Source organism: Globicephala melas, chromosome 5, assembly GCF_963455315.2.
Source record: "Globicephala melas chromosome 5, mGloMel1.2, whole genome shotgun sequence".
In the NCBI taxonomy this organism is placed as follows: domain Eukaryota; kingdom Metazoa; phylum Chordata; class Mammalia; order Artiodactyla; family Delphinidae; genus Globicephala; species Globicephala melas.
In genome coordinates this window covers 123512364-123537789 of record NC_083318.1, presented here as the reverse complement: position 1 = coordinate 123537789, position 25426 = coordinate 123512364, and the positions used below count along the sequence as shown (strand labels likewise).

The 25426-nt window shown below is 36.5% G+C and overlaps 1 protein-coding gene across 2 annotated transcripts in view; it reads right to left on the bottom strand.

Moving 5' to 3' along the window:
* The window catches only part of STPG2 (sperm tail PG-rich repeat containing 2), a 514734-nt gene that overhangs the window by 405568 nt on the left and 83740 nt on the right, over positions 1 to 25426 (bottom strand). For both annotated transcript variants that reach the window (XR_009563864.1, XM_060298816.1), the window contains exons 3-4: positions 11540 to 11699; positions 5050 to 5210 (exon numbers count right to left, since the gene is read on the bottom strand). Coding sequence is in view for 1 of the 2 variants with exons in the window: in XM_060298816.1 (XP_060154799.1) it covers positions 5050 to 5210; positions 11540 to 11699 (321 nt within the window). In the remaining variant the exon portion in view is untranslated. The remainder of the gene's footprint in view (positions 1 to 5049; positions 5211 to 11539; positions 11700 to 25426) is intronic.

Genomic DNA, 25426 nt, shown 5'->3' with positions numbered 1-25426 from the left:
CAACCAACATTACTCTACCCAGCAAGGATCTCATTCAGATTTGATGGAGAAATTAAAACCTTTACAGACAAGCAAAAGCTGAGAGAGTTCAGCACCACCAAACCACCTTTACAACAACTGCTAAAGGAACTTCTCTAGGCAAGAAACACAACAGAAGGAAAAGACCTACAATAACGAACCCAAAACAATTAAGAAAATGGGCATAGGAACATACATATCGATAATTACTTTAAATGTAAATGGACTAAATGCTCCCACCAAAAGACACAGATTGGCTGAATGGATACAAAAACAAGACCCATATATATGCTGTCTACAAGACACCCACTTCAGACCTTGAGACACATACAGATTGAAAGTAAGGGGATGGAAAAACATATTCCATGCAAATGGAAACCAAAAGAAAGCTGGAGTAGCAATTCTCGTATCAGACAAAATGGACTTTAAAATAAAGAATATTAGAAGAGACAAAGAAGGACACTACATAATGATCAAGGGATCGATCCAAGAAGAAGATATAACAATTGTAAATATTTATGCACCCAACATAGGAGCACCTCAATACATAAGGCAAATGCTAAAAGCCATAAAAGGGGAAATCAACAGTAACACATTCATAGCAGGGGACTTTAACAGCCCACTTTCACCAATGGATAGATCATCCAAAATGAAAATAAATAAGGAAACACAAGCTTTAAGTGATACATTAAACAAGATGGACTTAATTGATATTAATAGGACATTCCATCCAAAAACAACAGAATACACATTTTTCTCAAGTGCTCAGAGAACATTCTCCAGAATAGATCATATCTTGGGTCACAAATCAAGCCTTGGTAAATTTAAGAAAACGGAAATTGTATCAAGTATCTTTTCCGACCACAACACCATGAGACTAGATATCAATTACAGGAAAAGATCTGTAAAAAATACAAACACATGGAGGCTACACAATACACTACTTAATAACCAAGTGATCACTGAAGAAATCAAAGAGGAAATCAAAAAATACCTAGAAACAAATGACAATGGAGACAGAACGACACAAAACCTATGGGATGCAGAAAAAGCAGTTCTAAGAGGGAAGTTTATAGCAATACAAGCCCACCTTAAGAAACTGGAAACATCTCGAATAAAAAACCTAACCTTGCACCTAAAGCAATTAGAGAAAGAAGAACAAAAAACCCCCAAAGTTAGCAGAAGGAAAGAAATCATAAAAATCAGATCAGAAAAAAATGAAAAAGAAATGAAGGAAACGATAGCAAAGATCAGTAAAACTAAAAGCTGGTTCTTTCAGAAGATAAACAAAATAGATAAACCATCAGCCAGACTCATCAAGAAAAAAAGGAAGAAGACTCAAATCAATAGAATTAGAAATGAAAAAGGAGAAGTAACAACTGACACTGCAGAAATACAAAAGATCGTGAGAGATAACTACAAGCAACTCTATGCCAACAAAATGGACAACCTGGAAGAAATGGACAAATTCTGAGAAATGCACAACCTGCCAAGACTGAATCAGGAAGAAATAGAAAATATGAACAGACCAACCACAAGCACTGAAATTGAAACTGTGATTAAAAATCTTCCAACAAACAAAAGCCCAGGACCAGATGGCTTCACAGGCGAATTCTATCAAACATTTAGAGAAGAGCTAACACCTATCCTTCTCAAACCCTTCCAAAATATACCAGAGGGAGGAACACTCCCAAATTCATTCTACGAGGCCACCATCACCTTGATACCAAAACCAGACAAGGATGTCACAAAGAAAGAAAACTACAGGCCAATATCACTGATGAACATAGATGCAAAAATCCTCAACAAAATACTAGCAAACAGAATCCAACAGCACATTAAAAGGATCATACACTATGATCAAGTGGGATTTATTCCAGGAATGCAAGGATTCTTCAATATACCCAAATCAATCAATGTGATAAACCATATTAACAAATTGAAGGAGAAAAACCATATGATCATCTCAATAGATGCATGAAAAGCTTTTGACAAAATTCAAGACCCATTTATGATAAAAAAAAAAACCCTGCAGAAAGCAGGCATAGAGGGAACTTTCCTCAACATAATAAAGGCCATATATGACAAACCCACAGCCAAGATCATTCTCAATGGTGCAAACCTGAAACCATTTCCACTAAGATCAGGAACAAGACAAGGTTGCCCACTCTCACCACTATTATTCAACATAGTTTTGGAAGTTTAGCCACAGCAATCAGAGAAGTAAAGGAAATAAAAGGAATCCAAATCAGAAAAGAAGAAGTAAAGCTGTCACTGTTTGCAGATGACATGATACTATACATAGAGAATCCTAAAGATGCTACCAGAAAACTACTAGAGCTAATCAATGAATTTGGAAAAGTTGCAGGATACAAAATTAATGCACAGAAATCTCTGGCATTCCTATACACTAATTATGCAAAATCTGAAAATGAAATCAAGAAAGCACTCCCATTTACCATTGCAACAAAAAGAATAAAATATCTAGGAATAAACCTACCTAAGGAGACAAAAGACCTGTATGCAGAAAATTATAAAACACTGATGAAAGAAATTAAAGATGATACAAATATATGGAGAGATATACCATGTTCTTGGATTGGAAGAATCAACACTGTGAAAATGACTACAATACCCAAAGCAGTCTACAGATTCAATGCAATCCCTATCAAACTACCACTGGCATTTTTCACAGAACTAGAACAAAAAATTTCACAATTTGTATGGAAACACAAAAGACCCCGAATAGCCAAAGCAATCTTGAGAACGAAAAACGGAGCTGGAGGAATCAGGCTCCCTGACTTCAGACTATACTACAAAGCTACAGTAATCAAGACAGTATGGTACTGGCACAAAAACACAAATATAGATCAATGGAACAGGATAGAAAGCCCAGAGATAAACCCATGCACGTATGGTCACCTTATCTTTGATAAAGGAGGCAGGAATGTACAGTGGAGAAAGGACAGCCTCTTCAATAAGTGGTGCTGGGAAAACTGGACAGATACATGTAAAAGTATGAGATTAGATCACTCCCTAACACCATACACAAAAATAAGCTCAAAATGGATTAAAGACCTAAATGTAAGGCCAGAAACTATCAAACTCTTAGAGGAAAACATAGGCAGAACACTCTATGACATAAATCACAGCAAGATACTTTTTGACCCTCCTCCTAGAGGAATGGAAATAAAAACAAAAATAAACAAATGGGACCTAATGAAACTTCAAAGTTTTTGCACAGCCAAGGAAACCATAAACAAGATGAAAAGACAACCCTCAGAATGGGAGAAAATATTTTCAAATGAAGCAACTGACAAAGGATTAATTCCCAAAATTTACAAGCAGCTCATGCAGCTCAATAACAGAAAAACAAACAACCCAATCCAAAAATGGGCAGAAGACCTAAATAGACATTTCTCCAAAGAAGATATACAGACTGCCAACAAACACATGAAAGAATGCTCAACATCATTAATCATTAGAGAAATGCAAATCAAAACTACAATGAGATATCATCTCACACCAGTCAGAATGGCCATCATCAAAAAATCTAAAAACAATAAATGCTGGAGGGGGTGTGGAGAAAAGGGAACACTCTTACACTGCTGGTGGGAATGTGAATTGGTTCAGTCATTATGGAGAACAGTATGGAGGTTCCTTAAAAAACTACAAATAGAACTACCATATGACCCAGCAATCCCACTACTGGGCATATACCCTGAGAAAACAATAATTCAAAAAGAGTCATGTACCAAAATGTTCATTGCAGCTCTATTTACAATAGCCTGGAGATGGAAACAACCTAAGTGCCCATCATCGGATGAATGGATAAAGAAGATGTGGCACATATATACAATGGAATATTACTCAGCCAAAATTGAGCTATTTGTAATGAGGTGGATAGACCTAGAGTCTGTCATACAGAGTGAAGTAAGTCCGAAAGAGAAAGACAAATACCGTATGCTAACACATATATATGGAATTTAAGGGAAAAAATGTCATGTAGAACCTAGGGGTAAGACAGGAATAAAGACACAGACCTACTAGAGAACGGACTTGAGGATATGGGGATGGGGAAGAGTGAGCTGTGACAAAGCGAGAGAGAGGCATGGACATATATACACTACCAAACGTAAGGTAGATAGCTAGTGGGAAGCAGCTGCATAGCACAGGGAGATCAGCTCACCTCGGTGCTTTGTGACCAACTGGAGGGGTGGGATAGGGAGAGTGGGAGGGTGGAGGGGTGGGATACGGAGAGTGGGAGGGAGGGAGACACAAGAGTGAAGAGATATGGGAACATATGTATATGTATAACTGATTCACTTTGTTATAAAGCAGAAACTAACACACCATTGTAAAGCAATTATTCCCCAATAAAGATGTTAAAAAAAAATTGAATAATGTACTATCCACTCTTTTTTGTCAGTTTATTTCATTCCTCCTATTTATTCTGAGAGGGCTAGATGTACTAATTCTTGTTAAATATGAGTATATCACAGTTTGTTTATCCATTCATTGACTAATGGACATTTGGGTTGTTTTCAGCTCTATTATTACAAATAAAGTTTTATGAATGTTATATGAACTATATGAATAAAGCTATGAACACTCATGTACAAATAAAAAAAACATCAAATACTGAGGGATAAATCTAATAAAGATGTGTAAGACGTCAACATAAAAATTATAAAACTGCAGAGAACATTTTAAAAAGCCCTAATTTAAAGGGAGCCTACATTTACTTTCAGAATATAGTGGCCCAATCATAAAATGAAGATAAATATTTAAAGAACTACATATGAGATCTCCAAAGAGATAAAGAATAAGATCTACTTTTAAAAAAAAATTACAAACATAGCTGTGACCAAATTAATTTTTGTTCTTATGCCATAAATGACCATATATAAATAATTTCAATAATAATAGTATGGCTTATAATAATGAGGTATATATATCACATGTAATCCTATAAACCCTAAATTCTTGGTAATAGATATAAGTAATGTAATTTTGGTATCCACATATTACCTTATAGCCAGCAGGCCCAGGAGTAGGAAAAACGTCTTTCTGAACCAGGAAGAGAGTCTGAGGAACAGAAGAACCAAATGCACTTTTCTTTTGTTTCTTCAAGCAGGTATTGCTAAAGTTGTCAATTAAAGTATTGTTTGGGATATTATAAAACCCAGGACCTAGAATTATGAAGAATATCATATGTAAGAAACACTTTTAATTCTTTTAAACTGAGTAACTTTATTATTTATTTTACTTTATTTATTGAATGAAAGATTCTTTAACTTCTATAGTGCTTTATAATTTTCAAAAGTTTTACACATATTATTTCATATAATCCCAAAATAACCCTTTTACTTTTCCCCGCCCTTGTACTGCTCCACCCCGCTTCCCTCTCCTCACTGGTAACCACTAGTTTGTTCTCTATATCTGTGAGTCTGCTTCTTTTTTGTTTATTCACTAGTTTGTTGTATTTTGTAGATTCTACATATAAGTGATATCACACAATTTGTCTTTCTCTGTTTGACTTATTTCACTTAGCAAAATACCCTCGAAGTCCATCCATATTGCTGCAAATGGCAAAATTTCATTGTTTTTTATGGCTGAGTAGTATTCCATTGTATATATACACCATATCTTATTTATAAACTGAGTAACTATAAATGAAGTAATTTTTTAGAAAGAATTCTCATATATTGCTGGCAGGAATGCAAAGTGCTTTGTCATTCTGAAAAACAATTTGTCAAATCCTCATAAAGTTAAACATATACTTACCACATGACCCAGAAATCCTACTCCTAGTTATTTCCGCAAGAGAAATAAAAACAACCCAAATGTCCATTAGCTGGTGAACAGATAAACAAAATGTGCTACACCCAAACAATGGAATAATACTCAATAATAAAAAGAAAAAATAAATGCAACAACATGAATGAACCTCAAAAACATCATGCTAAGTGAAAGACGACAAACACAAAATCCTAAATAATGTGTAATTCCATTTATATAAAATTCCAGAAAATGAAAAATCATAGAAACACTGACAGTTACTTAGGGCCAAGAGTGGGGGTAGAGATTAACTGCAAAAGGACATGAGGACCTTTTTTTTTTTTTTGAAACCTAGATGAGCTTGGGTATGGCAATGATGTTTTATTTTATTTATTTTTAAAATAAATTTATTATTTTTTTATTTTTATTTTTGGCTGCGTTGAGTCTTTGCTGCCACTTGTGGGCTTTCTCTAGTTTTGGCGAGTGAGAGCTACTCTTCATTGCGGTACACGGGCTTCTCATTGCAGTGGCTTCTCTTGCTGCAGGCTCTAGGCGTGGGGGCTTCAGTAGTTGTGGCATGCAGGCTCAGTAGTTGTGGCTCATAGGCTCTAGAGCGCAGGCTCAGTAGTTGTGGCGCAAGGGCTTAGCTGCTCCACGGCATGTGGGATTTTCCTGGACCAGGACTCAAACCCACGTCCCCTGCATTGGCAGGTGGATTCTTTAGCACTGCACCACCAGGGAAGTCCTGAGAGAACGTTTTAAGAATGATGGAGGTGTTCTAAAACTTGATTAAATAGTGGTGATTATCTGACTATGTACATTTACCAATACTCATCAAAATGTACACTTAAAATGAATTATTTTTATTGTGTAAATTATACTCAGTAAAGAAGGAAGGGAGGGAGGGAGGGAGGGAGGGAAGGAGGGAGGGAGGGAGGAGGGCAGGAGGGAAATTCTTGATGCCAAAAAGTACTGAAATCTTGATGTAACAACATTAAAAATCAATTTGGAACAGAAAAAAATCAGCTATCACCCAATCTTCCTATTATAGTATTTAGTTATTCAAATTTTTGCCTTTTACCCTTTAGTGTACATTTATAACCAGGAATATTTTCTACAGTGACAATCTGAGTGAATAACATTTCTTTTTATTCATTCAAAATAATACAAACAACTTTCTTTGCCATTGATAAAAGTTTTTATCAAGACATTCAAATATTTGAAACAAATATTTGTATATGTTTTATAATTCAGTATTTTCAAGAAATCAGTTCCAGTGAGCAGCAATATTCATAAAATGCAATATCAAATACTTAAAAGAACACCTGATTTGGTTGTACTCATGTTATCTGGAATCTACTAAATTAGATCTGCAACTAAATAGGTATGAACCATCACTTAAATCTCATTTGTTTTTCTGGGCTTCAAGTTCCTGTCTGAAGATAATAGGAATTGACTAGATCAGTGCTAGTCAAAATGTGATCTGTGAACTGCTGCCCATCCAAGAACAATCTACAATAAAAGGAGCTCACAACTAAATGTAAATTGACTCACTAAACGTTTTATAACTAGTCTTTCTCCATGAAGGAAGCATTGTGTGGATTTACATTCTGGTGCAATCTCCTTTCTCACTGCAGGCAGGAAACAAACAAGTGGGCATGAGGCTAGATGATACTTCAGGTTCCTTCTGGTTTAAAAGTGATCAAGTCATTCTACGCTGTCAAATCCTCTGTACTCCTGATACATGTAAGGTTTTTCTCAAAGAAGCTGCCCACAAGCTCTTCCCAGTTTTTCAAAATATTCTAGTTCTAAAGTCTATTCCCCAAAAGTCTGTCGTGCCAACTCTCAGAAAACCTAAATGCCAATACATCTTATTTCTGACGTCTTCCAACATTCCTCCACTGATAATGCTCGGGAAAAATATAAATAGAGAGCATAATGAAAACTATTTGGGCCACCATTTAAGGGACTTAAAATACAAATATCTTAGATTTGGCTTTCTTCTGGCATGAGAGGACAATGTAACATTGTGACAAGTGAGCTTAAGTACTTAAATATAGGGACCTCAAGGTGTGTGCATTTCAGGTACTACCTTGTTAAGGTTCTGATTTGAAAAGCCACCCTGATCATTATAATTCACTTACATTAGAGGTTTTTTATGTTCATTTTCCAGTTATTAAGTGTAGCAATGCCCAGGAACCCCAGAGTTAGACAGTTTAGGATGCCTTCGAACAGTAACCTGCCACAGCTCTGAGCCATATATTAGGTGGTTGAATCTGTTGGATGACTGATTTGTGAGTCTAAGTCATTACTGTATACTAATATCTACATGGGAAAAAGAAAACACACGAAGGCCATTCTCACTAATTCTTAAAATATGTAAGATCAGGATTAGATTTTAGAGGTCATCATAATTAAACTTTATCCTTTAAAAATAAAATAACCTTTGGGGAATTTATAAAACTTTATTTGTAATACATTAGACCATCAAATTGAAAACAAGGCCCAAACTTCAGGCAGTTGGGTCACTGAATAAATTGATATTTTGAAATAATTTGTATTTCAGATTCATGATAAACACTACTGAGCTAGGTGCATCTGGAGTAGTGCCTAGCACCTATATAAGACCTCTCCAGAATGGCAGTCTTAAACTAGTCAGATTTCTATCTAGAAGCTCAGGTCTCCAAAATCAATTGTTTCTATAGGCCCAGGTATATGCTGTTAAGCTTATGACTTTGCCTGAGAAGTGCTAGAATATCACTTCCACTGCATGCTATTGGAGAAGAAAGCCACCAGACTAGCCAAGATTGAAGATGTAGAAGAATAATACTCAACCTCTCAATGGCGTAAATAGTAAATAATTTTATACCATGAGTACAGCATTACTCTAAGGAAAAATTACCATGTCAAAACTTGGAGCAATGGTTTGGGATCAGGCAATGGGCCAGAAGCTGAAACAAGTCAAGACTTAGAGAAACGGCCTTGAGGAGACAGTTGGTAATGGCTTAAAGAGAGTGATAAAAATGTTATGGAGGTTGGAGAAAAGATAATTTGTATTCTATAATAGCAGAAATTTTGGCAAAACTAATACTTGGAATAGTGAAGAAAACACCTAATAAAATAGTGGATTCTAGCTCAGGAAATGTCTAGGTTAAATATATCAAAAGTGCCAACTAGTTGCTTTTAGCTGTGTGTGAGAAGGTATAGTTAGAAAGAGATAAGCTAAAACTGCTCAGTTTTCAAGCAGAATTTATAGGAAATAAAATGAAACCAATATTTTCTGAGTTTGAAAGTAAAATTGTTTTTCATCCCCAGTCTCTCCACATAGCAAAAAGCTCTCAAAGCAAGAAACGCCCCGAGACCAAATCCAGGGTTTAGCTGTAAGACCTTTGTTAAGACCTCAAAAAGATTTAAGATGGTATCTCATAGAATCTCTCAGTTACAGAAAAGAACATCTAGGAATTTTAAGGCCATATGTCATAGACCCTCTAAGCTAAAACAATAGTGCAATAGTGCTCCTAAGAATCTAAGAGTACAGAAACACAGCAACACTAAAGGTGACCCAAAGTAGACAAAGGTTTTTCTAAGAAGTACATGTGAGCTTGGCTTTTGTCCAGTGTATTTGATTATAAATTAATACAATAATAAACCTACAAAGTTTTAATAAGGAATGAACCAACCTGGAATGAAACAAACAACAACAGTACAAAATGAAAAGTGGCTCATAGACCCCGGATCTCCCTGGGCAGGAAGCAGGTTGAGAAAGCTGAAAACATAGCCTATTTCTTATAGAAGAGGAAGGATGTTTCAAAGGATGAAACCAAGAGCCTAAAAGGTAAAACAAAGCACCACAGGAAATCTTTCTCCCAGGGAGCCCAGCTGAGCCCTAACTAAGAAAATGGCAACATGTGCCAGCTTGGACTTCAGAATTGCTATAGGCCTGTGACTTCTATTGTCACTGAGCAGGACCCCATGGGGCCTTCTCAGGACAGATACCCTCACCCAATGCCCTCTGCCTGTCTCTTATTTGTAGAAAACTAGCCTCCTAGGCCTTCCACATGTTCCAAAGAATAAATTTAATCAGAGAAGGGAGAAAATGCAGAAAGAAAGGAAAACAGTCAAGCAAGACAAAATAATAATAATTTAGCCATTAAACAAAGTCAAGCATTTTTAGTTCCTCCTCAAAGGCTATAGATAACATTCTAAGCCATGTCCTTTGAGCTGTTTTGCAGATACTGAAACCTCCACCAGGTGGAAGAAGTTAACTGTATGCTGCCCACAAACAGGTAGACCCCAGAGCGGCTGGAAACAGAAGGTTGATGATGTTGACTCCCGATTACCTCACAACTAACCCATCAGAAGAATGTCCATGAGCTGATCACGCACCCCACAATTCCCCTCCCTCACCCTGTCTTTAAAAACCTTTCCCTGAAAGCCATTGGGGAGTTTGGGCCTTTTGAGCACTAGCTACCTGGACTCCTTGCTTGGTGCCCTGCAGTAAATGCTACACTTTTCTTCACCACAACCCTGTGTCAGTAGATTGGCTTTACTGCACACAGGCAAGTGGACCCAAGTTTGATTTGGTAATACTGTGGGCCTCCAGTTTTCTCTCTTTTTTGAATAGGAGTTTCTAGTATTATTATCCTATCTCTCTCCCACCAATATGTGTTGAATATATGGGGGAGATAACTTGTATCTGTAGTTCACAGCTCTTCTGATAGAGAAGAGAGATATACAAGATGATCTGAAGGACCACACCCAAGAATCCCCACCTGAACCTACACCTGACTTAGATAACAAGATCCTGGTCTTTAAGATTATACCATACTTGCCTAAGACTTTGGAGGCCTTGAGAAGGCATGTAGGAAAAATGAAAATATTTTGTAGCCAGAGGGTATTCTATAGCAGATTAAAGATGGCCACAAATTCCTTGCTACTCCTGTCATTGAAAGATGAAGTTTCATGTCCTTCTTTTCAATATAGGCTACCCTGTGCCACTTGATTGACTAACAGAAAGTGATGTCCTGGAATTTCTGAGGGTAGGTCATAAGAAGCCTTGCAGCTTCCTGCCAGGTCTCATGGAGCCCTGAGCTGCCATGTGAAAAGACCAACTACCCTGGGGCAGCAATGCTTGAGCTATGCATGCACTCTGAATAACAGTCCCATCTGAACTCTGCCTTTTAGCAGTCCCACAGATTAATGGGATATGATGGAAAAAGTCTTTTTTTAAGCCACTGAGTTTGTTATACATCAGCAATGTGTTAGTCATTATATGTTATTTTTGTGTTATAGTTTTAGATTATCCACTGTATACTAGAATACCCACTGAGAATACTAGAACATGTGATTGGACATCTCCAAAATAAAATTTTAACAAAACTGAATATCATAAGTTATATTACTGGCAGTGACCACATAATTTACATATATGTTCACCTACCAAGGGAAAATTAGGAAATTTATTGAAAAAAGGAAAACAATAGAAAATTACAACTAAGAGATATGACAAGTTAAATTAAAATCTTACTAAAACTGTACATTATTTTCAGCTATCTGTGTTTAGTGTAGAGTCAATGCTTAAAAAAATGTTGACTTAAAATGACAACACCACCCATAGAACAGAAAATTGTACTTTCTGGTGCATCCATTTTTTTTTTTTTTTTTTTTTTTGGTGCATCCATTTTAAGGATATTAAGTTGCATAAAGCTAAAGAGTAGATACATATGAATTCATTGCTAACCTGGCATTTTCTCTGTCCTAGAGTCTTGTGTGAATCGAGCAGCACTTTGACCAAATGAGGTATTTTTCAGTCCTGGTGTTTTCTTCAAGGGCTTGAAAGCAGTTCGAGATTCATTATATGCAACAGGAGCTGGGGTGATTGACTTCATAGGGACAAACCTCTAGTGAAGAACAAGAAAATATGCCAGTAAGAAACTATGGTACGTTTTGATATTTTGTGAGTTAAAAGCTGCTTTCTTAGTAATATAACATCTGGAGTTTATTTCTTAATGGAGTGAAGAAAATGTAGATGAGTAAACATATCTATCAAAACATAAAATATATACTTTTAGAAAAATCATCTATATATTAATACAGTAATGCATTATGTACTTCGCTAAGCCAGAAAGACTTTTCAAAGGAAATCATCTCAATATGAGATTCAGATGATAGTGTGTGGACAATCTTCACATTTAAAATATTCTGCAAGATAATAAAGAAAAACTACATGATCTAACATGGTTTCTTCTATATAATAAAATTACACAAATTGACAAAGTTCCTCAACATATATATTCAATTAACCCAACGATACCACTAGCTACCTTAAGAAAAAAATCTTAGATTCAAGTGGTATATAAATTCACTTTAACTTATAATATTAAAGTTATGATTTTATAAACTTATAATAAGCTTATTATAAATTTATAATATTTAATTGATTGATATTAAATATACATGTATCTATATGTAAATTATGAAATCTCATGAAATATAGCATTGAATAATCATTTTTTTAACTTTTTTATTTAGAATTAATTTAAAATTTGGAACATTCAAATTTATGAATAAAAATAATGCAGAAAATACCTGTGCAATGATTACCCAGATGCACCTGCTAACATGTTATGCCATTCACTGTTTTCATTTGCCCACTCTATTTCTGTCTTTCTCTCTGTTTGTATGTCCGTTCCTCCCTCTCTGTCTCTCTACACACACACACACATATATGCACACATATATATAGAACCATTTAATGGAAAGTTATGTGTGTTGTGGCCCTTTACCCCTAAATACTTTAGTGCGTATTTATTAAAAATAGGGATATTTTCTTACATGTATTTTCTTAAATGAATCAATGATATGACTTTTATCTAATGTACCATTTATATTCCAAATCTGTCAGTTGATCTAATTATAATTCTATTGCATTTTTCCCCTCTAATACATAACCTAGTCTAGGCTCAGATATTGCTTTTAGCCTCCTTTCATGTAGGAACATTTCCAAAGCCTTCTTAAATACTATTTTATTATTTAAATGCTGAGTCAATGTTTTTAAATGGTAATACTCAACCCTGGCTGCATATAGAATTACTTGAGGAGTTAAAAAAAGTATTGGTGCCTGGGTCCTATTCTGGACCAGTTGAATCAATCTCTGGGAGAGAGGAAAGAAAGCAACTGCGTATCAGAATGTATTAAAATTTCCCAAAATATTCTAATATGCAGCAAGAGTTGAGAACCATTATTATAAAGGAAATCTTATGTTTTAAAAATTAATAGTTGAAGACATAAGAAAATTCAATGCATTTACATAAAATACCAGACAACTCCTTAAGTCAAGACTAAAATAAGTATCCCAATAACATAACATGTCTTTAATTCTATAAATCAAAAATTGTGTTCTAAGTCCACCTTGTTAATTTCATTATTGCTTTTTCAATCATAATCATTAATAAATCTATTCATATTCAGCTAAACACTAACACTACCCCTAGCAGGCAGTCCTGTTGGTTTTAACTCTTCCATATCTTTCACCCCAGAACCATGATTCTTTCCTTCATGGTCCTCTTAAGCAAAATTGATATCATATTCTTTTTCATTTCTGAAAATATATTTAAAATATTATAATTGGTGCTAAGTAATGTCACATTAGGACTGTATATCAGATGAACAGGAATAGAATAAAAACTGAGAGTTCTAGTTGTAAAAATGGTATTTTTAAAATCAAGGGCACACACACGATATCCCATTCCCTCACATCCATTCTGTGTAGTACCTTAAGTACTATCAAGTTGCTCAAGGCAGAAACCTGCTGTTCATTCCTGATTCTTCCTAGTCCCTCACCACAACATCTAACCCATTAAAAAGTCATGTTAACTGTGTCTCCAAAATATACCTGCAATCTATCTGTCTCCAAGGAGTTGCCTTTTAAGTACAATGAAACTAAAGTAGCCCGCTGTAGTCATCTGAAGGTTAATAACCTTCCCTAGTTAAATAAGATAATCTGAGTTTTACATAGTACAATTGGTTAAATATCACAACGACATGATCTGGCCACTGTGACATAAAGGTTTGCTAGTATTATAGTGTTCTTGCCTTAGGAATATCTTAGATACCTTCAAGTCCCCTCAATATAGACCTTGGAGAACAGGATTACTGTGAAGTAGACTCTCACATCACTAATAAAGGCCCCAGTGGCAGTTTTAGATATAATTTACAGCTAGGCTCCAGACAGCCTTCAGAACCTTCTCCAAAAGATATGCATGTCCTCATAGATTACACGTCAACACTTCACATATTCATTAGTATATTTTAAAACCCAGACTAAAAGCTCTTATAAGCTAACCTGAACTTCCACATAAGCAAATTTGCTTAGTAGACAATGTTTAATAAATAATTCCAATTTGAATATTCATCTCTGCATATTATTGTTAATAGTGTAATCTTAAGTCATTTCCTTTTACCCACATTTCTGGCAAAATGATTTGCCCAGGCTGCATCTGTTCCTAATTTGCTTAAATACCATTTTTCTTTTTATAATCTCCCTAACACCACTGGATTTGTTGCTGGCATTGCATTATACCTATTACACACTAAATATGAAATAACTGTAGAACATTACCCGGGATTGAGAAAGAAAAGCAGGTGATGCATGATTTACGTTTGATGACATACTTTCATTCTTCTGAAATTGACTTTTAATGTCATATTTTCCTGGCCCTGGTACTCCCTAAATTACAGAAAGAAAAAAATACATACTCTCATTAAGAAAGCATCTATAGCGCCTAAGGGAACAGTTGGCTAAATATCTGAACAAAAGCTACAGGGCTTTTAAGTGATATTACCAAAGCACTTCATTAAAAAGCAAGCCAGAACAAACTTCTTAAGAGCAACGGCAACAACAACAACAAAAAAGGAAATTTTCCTTAGCAAAGCCTCCCAGGAACCTGAAAACACACTACTTGAGACTTTGCTGCCCCCTACTGATAGAGCTCAGAAAAAAATTATCTAGTTCTTCACGTGATTTAGACACTACAATGAATAAAAGTAGTTTCTATATTTCTTCCATTTAACTTTATACAACCAGCTCATCTCTAAAAAATATTTTACTGCCTTTTCAAATTTCTGTTAATCAGTAGACTGCTTTGTTTCCAACAAATAAGCTTTAGGATATATTTTATTTTAACTACAAATGTTAGATGTAAGACATTAAGCTTTTAACTAGATTTTATAATAGATAAAAATTAATTCAGTAAACATTGGGATTGGGTTTTAATTATCTGGCTAATAAAATGTAAATATATATATAGAAGTACTATTTAGTCATCATCAAATATTTTAACTACCTTGATAAAGTACCTTTCATAGTATAAAAAAGATGGATTTAAATCTTCTGCTTCATATAATATCTCCCCTACTTTTCTATAGTTGAATTATTCCTTAATTTATGAATTAAATACTTGGCTTATAACTTGGATGTATAATGAAATTCTATCAGCAAATCCTATCACCTATATCATAACAATACAGACAAATCCAACCATGTCGCTCCACCTCCACAAATACTCTGATCCAAGCCACGATCTCTCACCCGGATTATTGTGAAATCTTCCTAACTGCCTCCCTTGCTTCCACCATTGCCCATTTCAGTCTGTTTCCAACACAGAAACTAGTGATGGATCCAGATAAAACCCTTGGTCAGATTGCACCACTCCCCTTCTCGAACCCATCCAATGGCTTCCAATCTCACTTCTGGCAAAAAACCAAGGTCCTTAATATGAAATGAATTTCACCCCCAGACACACTATTACCACTCTAACCACCTATCCTACTACTCTCTCCACTCATTCACTCTGTTTCCCAAAAAGATCAGTCATATATCCACCTCAAAACCTTTGCACTTACCATTCTCTTTGCTTGGAATGTTCTCCTAGATAGCTCCAGGGCTCACTCTTTCAATTCAGTCAGTTCACTACTCAACGTTACCTTCTCAATGAGTCATTTCCAGGCCACCCAACATAAAATTTCATTGCCTGCCCCAAACAACTCCTGTCCCCTCTCCTACCTATTTTTCAACCTTATTGTTTTTTACTATCCAAAATATGATTTCCTGCAATGTTATAAGCTCCAAGAGGGCAGCTGTTTTTTTGTTTTGTTTTGTTTTGTTGGCTGCTGTATCTTTAGAGTATAGAAGAGTAGTTGGGGCATAGTAGGTGCTCAGTAAATACTTGTCAGAAGAATGGATGAATGCATGCATTGTATTTTCACTGACCATACAACGATTTTAGAGATACGTTCCTCTGGGAACTAATGTGCCCCCAAATAAGAGCATTATCTATTTCTAATTATAGTAAAATATCTATAATTATAATAAAAAATAATAATTCGAACAATTCTTTAGGAGAAATTCTTATACAGAAATCTCTCTTCTTATAAATAAATTATATTCTAAAAATTTATGCAAAGTCCATGCTATGTTGTCTCAAATGAACAAATTTACACAATTATTTGATAGCTGATAGAAAAGATTCACTTTGGTCATGCAAGATTGTTTTTTATCTATGAACTTGTAGATAGTTACATTTAGAAGAAAAGAAACTTCTGCGTAAGTCTGTGTTTATATAAACCTATGAAATATGCATCAAATACAGAAATACGGATATTCAAATACATGATGGTAATCTGTTTTCTTGAACTTTTCAGATATGCTATATCTACCTTCTCTCTTTATAGGAAGGCATGATAAACAATTATTAGCTACTGACAAACAGGGACTACTTTCCTACTGTTTTCAACAGTTGTCTAAGTGGTCATTACTATGGAGCATAGGGAAAAGACTAAGTGTGAATAATGAGATAAGTGAATATACTTAGTCCTGAGAACTATTTTGCATAAAAGACGAAATGAAATCTTGACCCCTTCAGTGAACACTTCCTATTCTTTTTCTTCTGTTTTTCCATAAAGTTCCTAATATTACTGAACTTTGCTTCATTAAATAAGATAGAACAGTAAAATCAGGTCCTTACTTCTAAAAAGTTAGACTTAGGATTTAATAAGCCAATTAAAAATAAGCTCCAAAATAGGATTGTGAGACACTGACCACTGAAAGGCAGGTCTCTGTTTATGACAATATAAAGAAGATACAAAGACTTTACAAAGACCAAACCCGAGGCACAGGCTGAAAATGCCGTAATATTTATCCTGCTTTTCCACATTGTGATCAACAAAACACCTGCACTGATACCAACCTATTAAGTACATGGCCTCCCAGTGTCTCATCTGAGATATGGTGAATTAGAATCTTGATGGGCCGAGGAATCTGCACTTTGACCAAGCCTCATAGAAGATTCTCATGCACAATAAAGAAACACACTTCAGCCAAAAAGGGGTCACTACTACAGCTTTTTTTGCTAAGCACATCCATCTTAAGGCAGAAGGCCCAGATCTTGAAAGTATCCTACCTTGGGAACAGAAGTTAAAGATTATTGAGGCATGTTGTTTATGGCATTTTTTCATGTGCAAGCTAATAAAAATGGGCCTGTCTTTAAAAACTAGGGTATAATCATTCATTTGATCAGATGGTGTGCAGGAATTAAAAGCTTCCTGGCTAATGCTAATGTGCAGTCAGAACTGAGGCCCTAAAACAGTTTAAAACTCACACTGCTGGGCCTCATCCAGGTACAGTCACTTTCCACTGGTTCCGTAACTGCCATTTTCCCCTAGAGTTTCAGAGTCCCCTTCACATCAGTAAGGACAATAGTGACACCAGCCTGCCAGGTATTTCTCTCAGCTCACGTTCTATTATTTAAATTCTGTAATCACATTTTTAATTCTCAAATTACCTTTCTTATTCTCTAAATCTTCTTTATTCACACGTGCATTATTCTCCATGTTTCTGTGGATATAATTATAATTTTAATTATTTATAATTTTGTTCTATTATCTGTTTCCTTCGAGTTTCATTGATGTTGGCTTTTTGTTTGTTTGTTTTTGTGTTTCACATTGGAGGATTTCCTCAAATGTCTGTCTGGTGAGCCCTTGCTCTTCATTCAGACGTAAGAGTGAGTCCCTAAAAAAATCTGATTGAAAATTTCACACAAGAATAGATGTGACCTGAGGGACTTCCCTGGTGGTCCAGTGGTTAAGACTTTGCCTTCCACTGCAGGGGGTCCGTGTTCGATCTCTGATCAGGGAGCTAAGATCCCATGTGCCTTGCAGCCAAAACACCAAAACATAAAAACAGAAACAATATTGTAAGAAATTCAGTAAAGACTTTTAAAATGGTCCACATCAAAAAAAAAAAAAACTTAAAAAAAAGAACAGAAGTAACTTGAAATCTATTGTACTTAATTATGTTGTGATAGAATCACAACTCAGCCTTTGTATTAGCAGGCCCCCAAAGATCAGTCTTTTCTCAAGTCTGGCTGACAATTTAGATGAGTGGGAAAGCTGCCTAGAACTTTCTCCCCATTCTGTATATAAGCTTTTACTTAAACTCTCCATTTCATTCCTGCATTTACTTTTAATTATGAAAAATTAAAAACAAAAAATAATGGGGAGAATAGTACAAGAAATTTCCACATACACATCACCCAAGGTCAATAATCCTCAACTCGCGTCCATATGTGTTTTCTAATCCTCATAGAAGATTCTCATGCACAATAAAGAAACACAGCCTCCCCAATTCTCCCAACCTCCCCAATTCTCACTCTAATGATGCAGAGGCAAGTCTAAACTATCACATAATTTCATCAATGAATACTTCGGGATGTATCTCTAAAAAATAAGGGACTCTTAACATAACCACAAAACCATTTTTCTATCTTAAAAAAATCAGCAGTTATTTAATTCATCTGAATTTTTATTCAGAGTTCAAATTTTTGTGACTGCCTCAAATTTATGTGTATATTAAATATGTGTGTATTAAATATAGAAATATATAAATATTATATGTTTGTGCATTTTAATCAGAAACCATTTAAAGTCCATACTTATAAATGGTCAATACCCCAGTATCTCAGAATGTAACTGAATTTGGAGATAAGGACTTTAAAGAGGTCATTAATTTAAAATGAGGTCTTTAGAATGGGCCTTAATTTAGTGTGACTGGTGTCTTTATGAAAAGAGAAAATTGGGGCAAAGATGTGAGCATGCAGAGGAAAGACCATGGGATGAAGACAGTGATTTACAAACCAAGGAGAGAAACCTCAGAAAAAAATCCCTGCCAACATCTTAATCTCAGACATCTAGCCTCCAGAACTGTGAGAAAATAAATTTATTTTCTTATGCCACTCAGTCTGTGGTACTTAGTTATGACAGTCCTATCAAACTAATAGAGGGAGGAAGCTATGACATAAGCATGGATTCAATCCATCTTATACAACTAGAAGCCCTTCTATCTCTTTCTACAAAAACTATAAAATATAAAGAAAATATACCGGCAAAGGCTAAGAGTCATGGTGGTAGTAATTTTGAGAAGGAAAAAATCAGCTTTACCACACTTTTAACACATATTATCATAGTTCGATAATATTAACTGAATGGATGGGACTATAAAGATAGACTGATGAATACCATCCATAACTTTTGTCCTTTCTGTATCTCTTTCAAATACAGAAGATACTTTTCAAGAACTGATATTTGCACATAATGGAATAGCATGCATATAGCACCTAACACTACGCCATGGACTTAAACTGATTATTTAAATACAGAACTCAAAATAAAAAATATTAAAACTGAGGATATTATATGATTACCAAATGAGTCTGATGTGGTAGGATACAGAAAGAAGTCTAATTTTAAGATTTTCATTTGTTTCTACACGCTTTAGCTTCACATCTAATTTAACTGTTGCCAGTTATTCTAGTATAATTTTGACTAAGTAGCCTAATTCTAAGGCTACATCCTCCTATATCCAAGCTATAATGCAATAACATTGCAGAAAAGGTGTAAAGAGGGGGTAAAATTAAGATATTTTTATTACCATCCATTCAGATACCAGAAAAAGGTTTTATTTTTGCTTAGAGGCTTTTCTTAGTCTATAAAACTCACTTCTCCAATTAACACTTCCTTAGATAATGTTTTTAGTTCTCCCTATCTGTAATCCTTCTTACAAATAAAATGAAGAAACCTTAATTCCCTATATTAATTGAGCACCACTGTGTGGCAGGCACTATACTTTGATAATACTCTGTTGTTATCTTTAATCCTTAAAAAATCATGCAAGATACTATACACTAATGATGAAAAATCTGAAAGTGAAATTAAGGAAACATTCCCATTTACCACTGCAACAAAAAGAATAAAATACCTACTAATAAACCTACCTAAGGAGACAAAAGACCTGTATGCAGAAAACTATAAGACATGGGAGGAGCTTCAAGATGGTGGAAGAGTAAAACGTGGAGATCACCTTCCTCCCCACAAATACATCAGAAATACATCTACATGTGGAACAACTCCAACAGAACACCTACTGAATGCTGGCAGAAGACCTCATACCTCCCAAAAGGCAAGAAACTCCCCACGTACCTGGGTAGGGCAAAAGAAAAAAGAAAAAACAGAGACAAAAGAATAGGGACAGGCCATCGCCACTGGGAGGGAGCTGTGAAGGAGGAAAGCTTTCCACACACTAGAAGCCCCTTCGCTGGCGGAGACTGCAGGTGGCGGAGGGGGGAAGCTTCAGAGCCACGGAGGAGAGCGCACCCACAGGGGTGCGGAGGGCAACGCGGAGATTCCCGCACAGAGGATCGGTGCCAACCAGCACTCACCAGCCCGAGAGGCTTGTCTGCTCACCCGCCGGGGCGGGCGGGGCTGCGAGCTGAGGCTCGGGCTTCGGAGGTCAGAGCGCGCAGGGAGAAGACTGGGGTTGGCGGCGTGAACACAGCCTGAAGGGGTTAGTGCGCCACGGCTAGCCGGGAGGGAGTCTGGGAAAAGGTCTGGAGCGGCCAAAGACGCAAGAGACTTTTTCTTACCTCTTTGTTTCCTGGTGCGCGAGGAGAGGGGATTAAGAGCGCGGCTTAAAGGAGCTCCAGAGATGGGCGAGAGCCGCAGCTAAAAGCGCGGACCCCAGAGACGGGCATGAGACGCTACGGCTGCTGCTGCCGCCACCAAGAAGCCTGTGCGCAAGCACAGGTCACTATCCACACCTCCCCTCCCGGGAGCCTGTGTAGCCCGCCACTGCTAGGGTCCCGTGATCCAGGGACAACTTCCCCAGCAGAACACATGGCGCCTCAGGCTGGTGCAACGTCACCCTGGCCTCTGCCACCGCAGGCTCGCCCTGCATCCGTACCCCTCCCTCCCCCCGGCTGGAGAGAGCCAGAGCCCCCGAATCAGCTGCTCCTTTAACCCCGTCCTGTTTGAGCGAAGAACAGACGCCCTCAGGCGAACTACACTCAGAGGGAGGGCCACTCCAAAGCTGATTCCCAGGAGCTGTGCGAACAAAGAAGAGAAAGGGAAATATCTCCCTCCAGCCTCAGGAGCAGCAGATTAAATCCCCACAATCAACTTGATGTACCTGCATCTGTGGAATACCTGAATAGAAAATGAATCATCGCAAATTGAGAAGGTGGACTTTTGGAGAAACGATATATTTTTTTCCCCCTTTTTCTGCTTTTGTGAGTGTGTATGCGTATGCTTCTGTGTGTGATTTTGTCTGTATAGCTTTGCTTTTACCATTTGTCCTCAGGATCAGTCCGTATTTTTTTTTTTTTAGTATAGTTTTCAGCACTTATCACTGGGGGATTTGTTTTTTGGTTTGGTTGTTCTCTTCTTTCTTTCTTTCCTTTTAATTACTTAAAAAATCTTTTTAATAATTCTTTTTTGTTTTCTATTTTAATAACTTTGTTAAAATTTTCTTTCATCTTTTTTCTTTTTTTCTCCCTTTTATTCTGAGCCATGTGGATGAAAGGCTCTTGGTGCTCCAGCCAGGCGTCAGGGCTGTGCCTCTGACGTGGGAGAGTCAAGTTCAGGACACTGGTCCACCAGAGACCTCCCAGCTCCACATAATATCAAACAGCGAAAATCTCCCAGAGATCTCCATGTCAACGCCAAGACCCTCTCCACTCAACGATCAGCAAGCTACAGTGCTGGACACCCTATGCCAAACAATCAGCAAGACAAGAACACAACCCCACCCACTAGCAGAGAGGCTGCCTAAAATCATAATAAGGTCACAGACACCCCAAAACACACCACCAGACGTGGTCCTGCCCACCAGAAAGACAAGATCCAGCCTCATCCACCTGAACACAGGCACCAGTCACCTCCACCAGGAAGCCTACACAACCCACTGAAACAACCTTAGCCAGTGGGGGCAGACACAAAAAACAAAGGGAACTACGAACCTGCACCCTGTGAAAAGGACACCCAAGACACAGTAATTTCAGCAAAATGAGAAGACAAAGAAGCACACAGCAGATGAAGGAGCAAGGTAAAAACCCACCAGGCCTAACAAATGAAGAGGAAATAGGGAGTCTACCTGAAAAAGAATTGAGAAAAATGATAGTAAAGATGATCCAAGATCTCGGAAAGAGAATGGAGAAAATACGAGAAACGTTTAACAAGGACCTAGAAGAACTAGAGAGCAAACAAGCAATCATGAACAACACAATAAATGAAATTAAAAATTCTCTAGAAGGGATCAATAGCAGAATAACGGAGGCAGAAGAACGGATAAGTGACCAGTTAGATAGAATAGTGGAAATAACTACTGCAGAGCAGAATTAAGAAAAAAGAATGAAAAGAACTGAGGACAGTCTCAGAGACCTCTGGGGCAATATTAAATGCAACAACATTAGAATTTTAGGGGTCCCAGAGAAGAAGAGAAAAAGAAAGAGAAAATATTTGAAGAAATCATCGTTGGAAACTTCCCTAATATGGGAAAGGAAATAGTTCATCAAGTCCAGGAAGCAGAGAGAGTCCATTACAGGATAAATCCAAGGACAAACATGCCAAGAGAAACGAATCAAACTATCAAAAATTAAATACAAAGAAAAAATATTAAAAGCAATAAGGGAAAAACAAAAAATAACATACAAGGGAACTCCCATAAGGTTAACAGCTGATCTTTCAGCAGAAACTCTGCAAGCTAGAAGGGAGTGGCAGGACATATTTAAAGAGATGAAAAGGAAAAACCTACAACCAAGATTACTCTACCTACCAAAGATCTCATTCAGATTTGAAGGAGAAATTAAAACCTTTACAGACAAGCAAAAGCTAAGGGAATTCAGCACCACCAAAGCAGCTTTACAACAAATGCTAAAGGAACTTCTCTAGGTAGGGAACACAAGAGAAGGAAAAGACCTACAATAACAAACCCAAAACAATTAAGAAAATGGTAAAAAGGAACATACATATTGATAATTACCTTAAATGTAAATGGATTAAATGCCCCAACGAAAAGACACAGACTGGCTGAATGGATGTAAAAACAAGGCCCGTATATGCTGTCTACCAGAGACCAACTTCAGACCTAGAGACACATACAGACTGAAAGTGAGGGGATGGAAAAAGATATTCCACGCAAATGGAAACCAAAAGAGATCTGGAGTAGCAATTCTCATATCAGACAAAATAGATTTTAAAACAAAGACTATTACAAGAGACAAAGAAGGACACTACATAATGATCAACGGATCAATCCAAGAAGAAGATATAACAGTTGTAAATATTTATGCACCCAACACAGGATCACCTCAATACATAAGGCAAATACTAACAGCCATAAAAAGGGAAATCAACAGTAACACAATCACAATAGGGGACTTTAACATCCCACTTTCACCAATGGACAGATCATCCAAAATGAAAATAAGTAAGGAAACACAAGCTTTAAATGATACATTAAAGAAGATGGACATAATTGATATTTATAGGACATTCCACCCCGAACAACAGAATACACTTTCTTCTCAAGTGCTCATGGAACATTCTCCAGGATAAATTATATCTTGGGCCACTAATCAAGCCTTGGTAAATTTAAGAAAATTGAAATTGTATCAAGTATCTTTTCTGACCACAATGCTATGAGATTAGATAGCAATTACAGGAAAACACCTGTAAAAAATACAAACCCAAGGAGCCTAAACAATACATTACTTAATAACCAAGAGATCATTGAAGAAACCAAAGAGGAAATCAAAAAATACCTAGAAAAAACTGACAATGAAAACACGACGACCCAAAAGCTATGGGACACAGCAAAAGCAGTTCTAAGAGGGAAATTTATAGCAATACAATCCTACCTTAAGAAACAGGAAACATCTGAAATAATCAACCTAACCTTACACCTAAAGCATTTAGAGAAAGAAGAACAAAAAAAAACCCTAAGTCAGCAGAAGGAAAGAAATCATAAAGATCAGATCACAAATAAATGAAAAAGAAATGAAGGAAACGATAGCAAAGATCAATAAAACTAAAAGCTGGTTCTTTGAGAAGATAAACAAAATAGATAAACCATTAGCCAGACTCACCAAGAAAAAAAGGGAGAAGACTCAAATCAATAGAATTAGAAATGAAAAAGGAGAAGTAACAACTGACACTGCAGAAATACAAAAGATCATGAGAGATTACTACAAGCAACTCTATGCCAATAAAATGGACAACCTGGAAGAAATGGACAAATGCTTAGAAATGCACAAACTGCCAAGACTGAACCAGGAAGAAATAGAAAATATGAACAACAGACCAATCACAAGCACTGAAATTGAAACTGTGATTAAAAATCTTCCAACAAACAAAAGCCCAGGACCAGATAGCTTAAGAGGCAAATTCTATCTAACATTTAGAGAAGAGGTAACACCTAGCCTTCTCAAACTCTTCCAAAATATAGCAGAGGAAGGAACACTCCCAAGCTCATTCTACGAGGCCACCATCACCTTGATACCAAAACCAGACAATGATGTCACAAAGAAAGAAAACTACAGGCCAATACCATTGATGAACATAGATGCAAAAATCCTCAACAAAATACTAGCAAACAGAATCCAACAGCACGTTAAAAGGATCATACACCATGATCAAGTGGGGTTTATCCCAGGAATCCAAGGATTCTTCAATATATGCAAATCAATCAATGTGATACGCCGTTTAACAAATTGAAGTAGAAAAGTCATATGATCATCTCAAGAGATGCAGAGAAAGTGTTTGACAAAATTCAACACCCATTTATGATAAACAAAAAAAAAAAACCTCCAGAAAGCAGGCATAGAGGGAACTTACCTCAACATAATAAAGGCCATATAGGACAAACCCACAGCCAACACTGTCCTCAGTGGTGAAAAACTGAAACCATTTCCACTAAGATCAGGAAAAAGACAAGGTTGCTCACTCTCACCACTCTTATTCAACATAGTTTCGGAAGTTTTAACCACAGTAATCAGAGAAGAAACAGAACTAAAAGGAATCCAAATCGGAAAAGAAGAAGTAAAGCTGTCACTGTTGCAGATGACAGGATACTATACATAGATAATCTTAAAGATGCTACCAGAAAACTACTAGAGCTAATCAATGAATTTGGTAAAGTAGCAGGACACAAAATTAATGCACAGAAATCTCTTGCATTCCTATACACTAATGATGAAAAATCTGAAAGGGAAATTAAGGAAACACTCCCATTTACCATTGC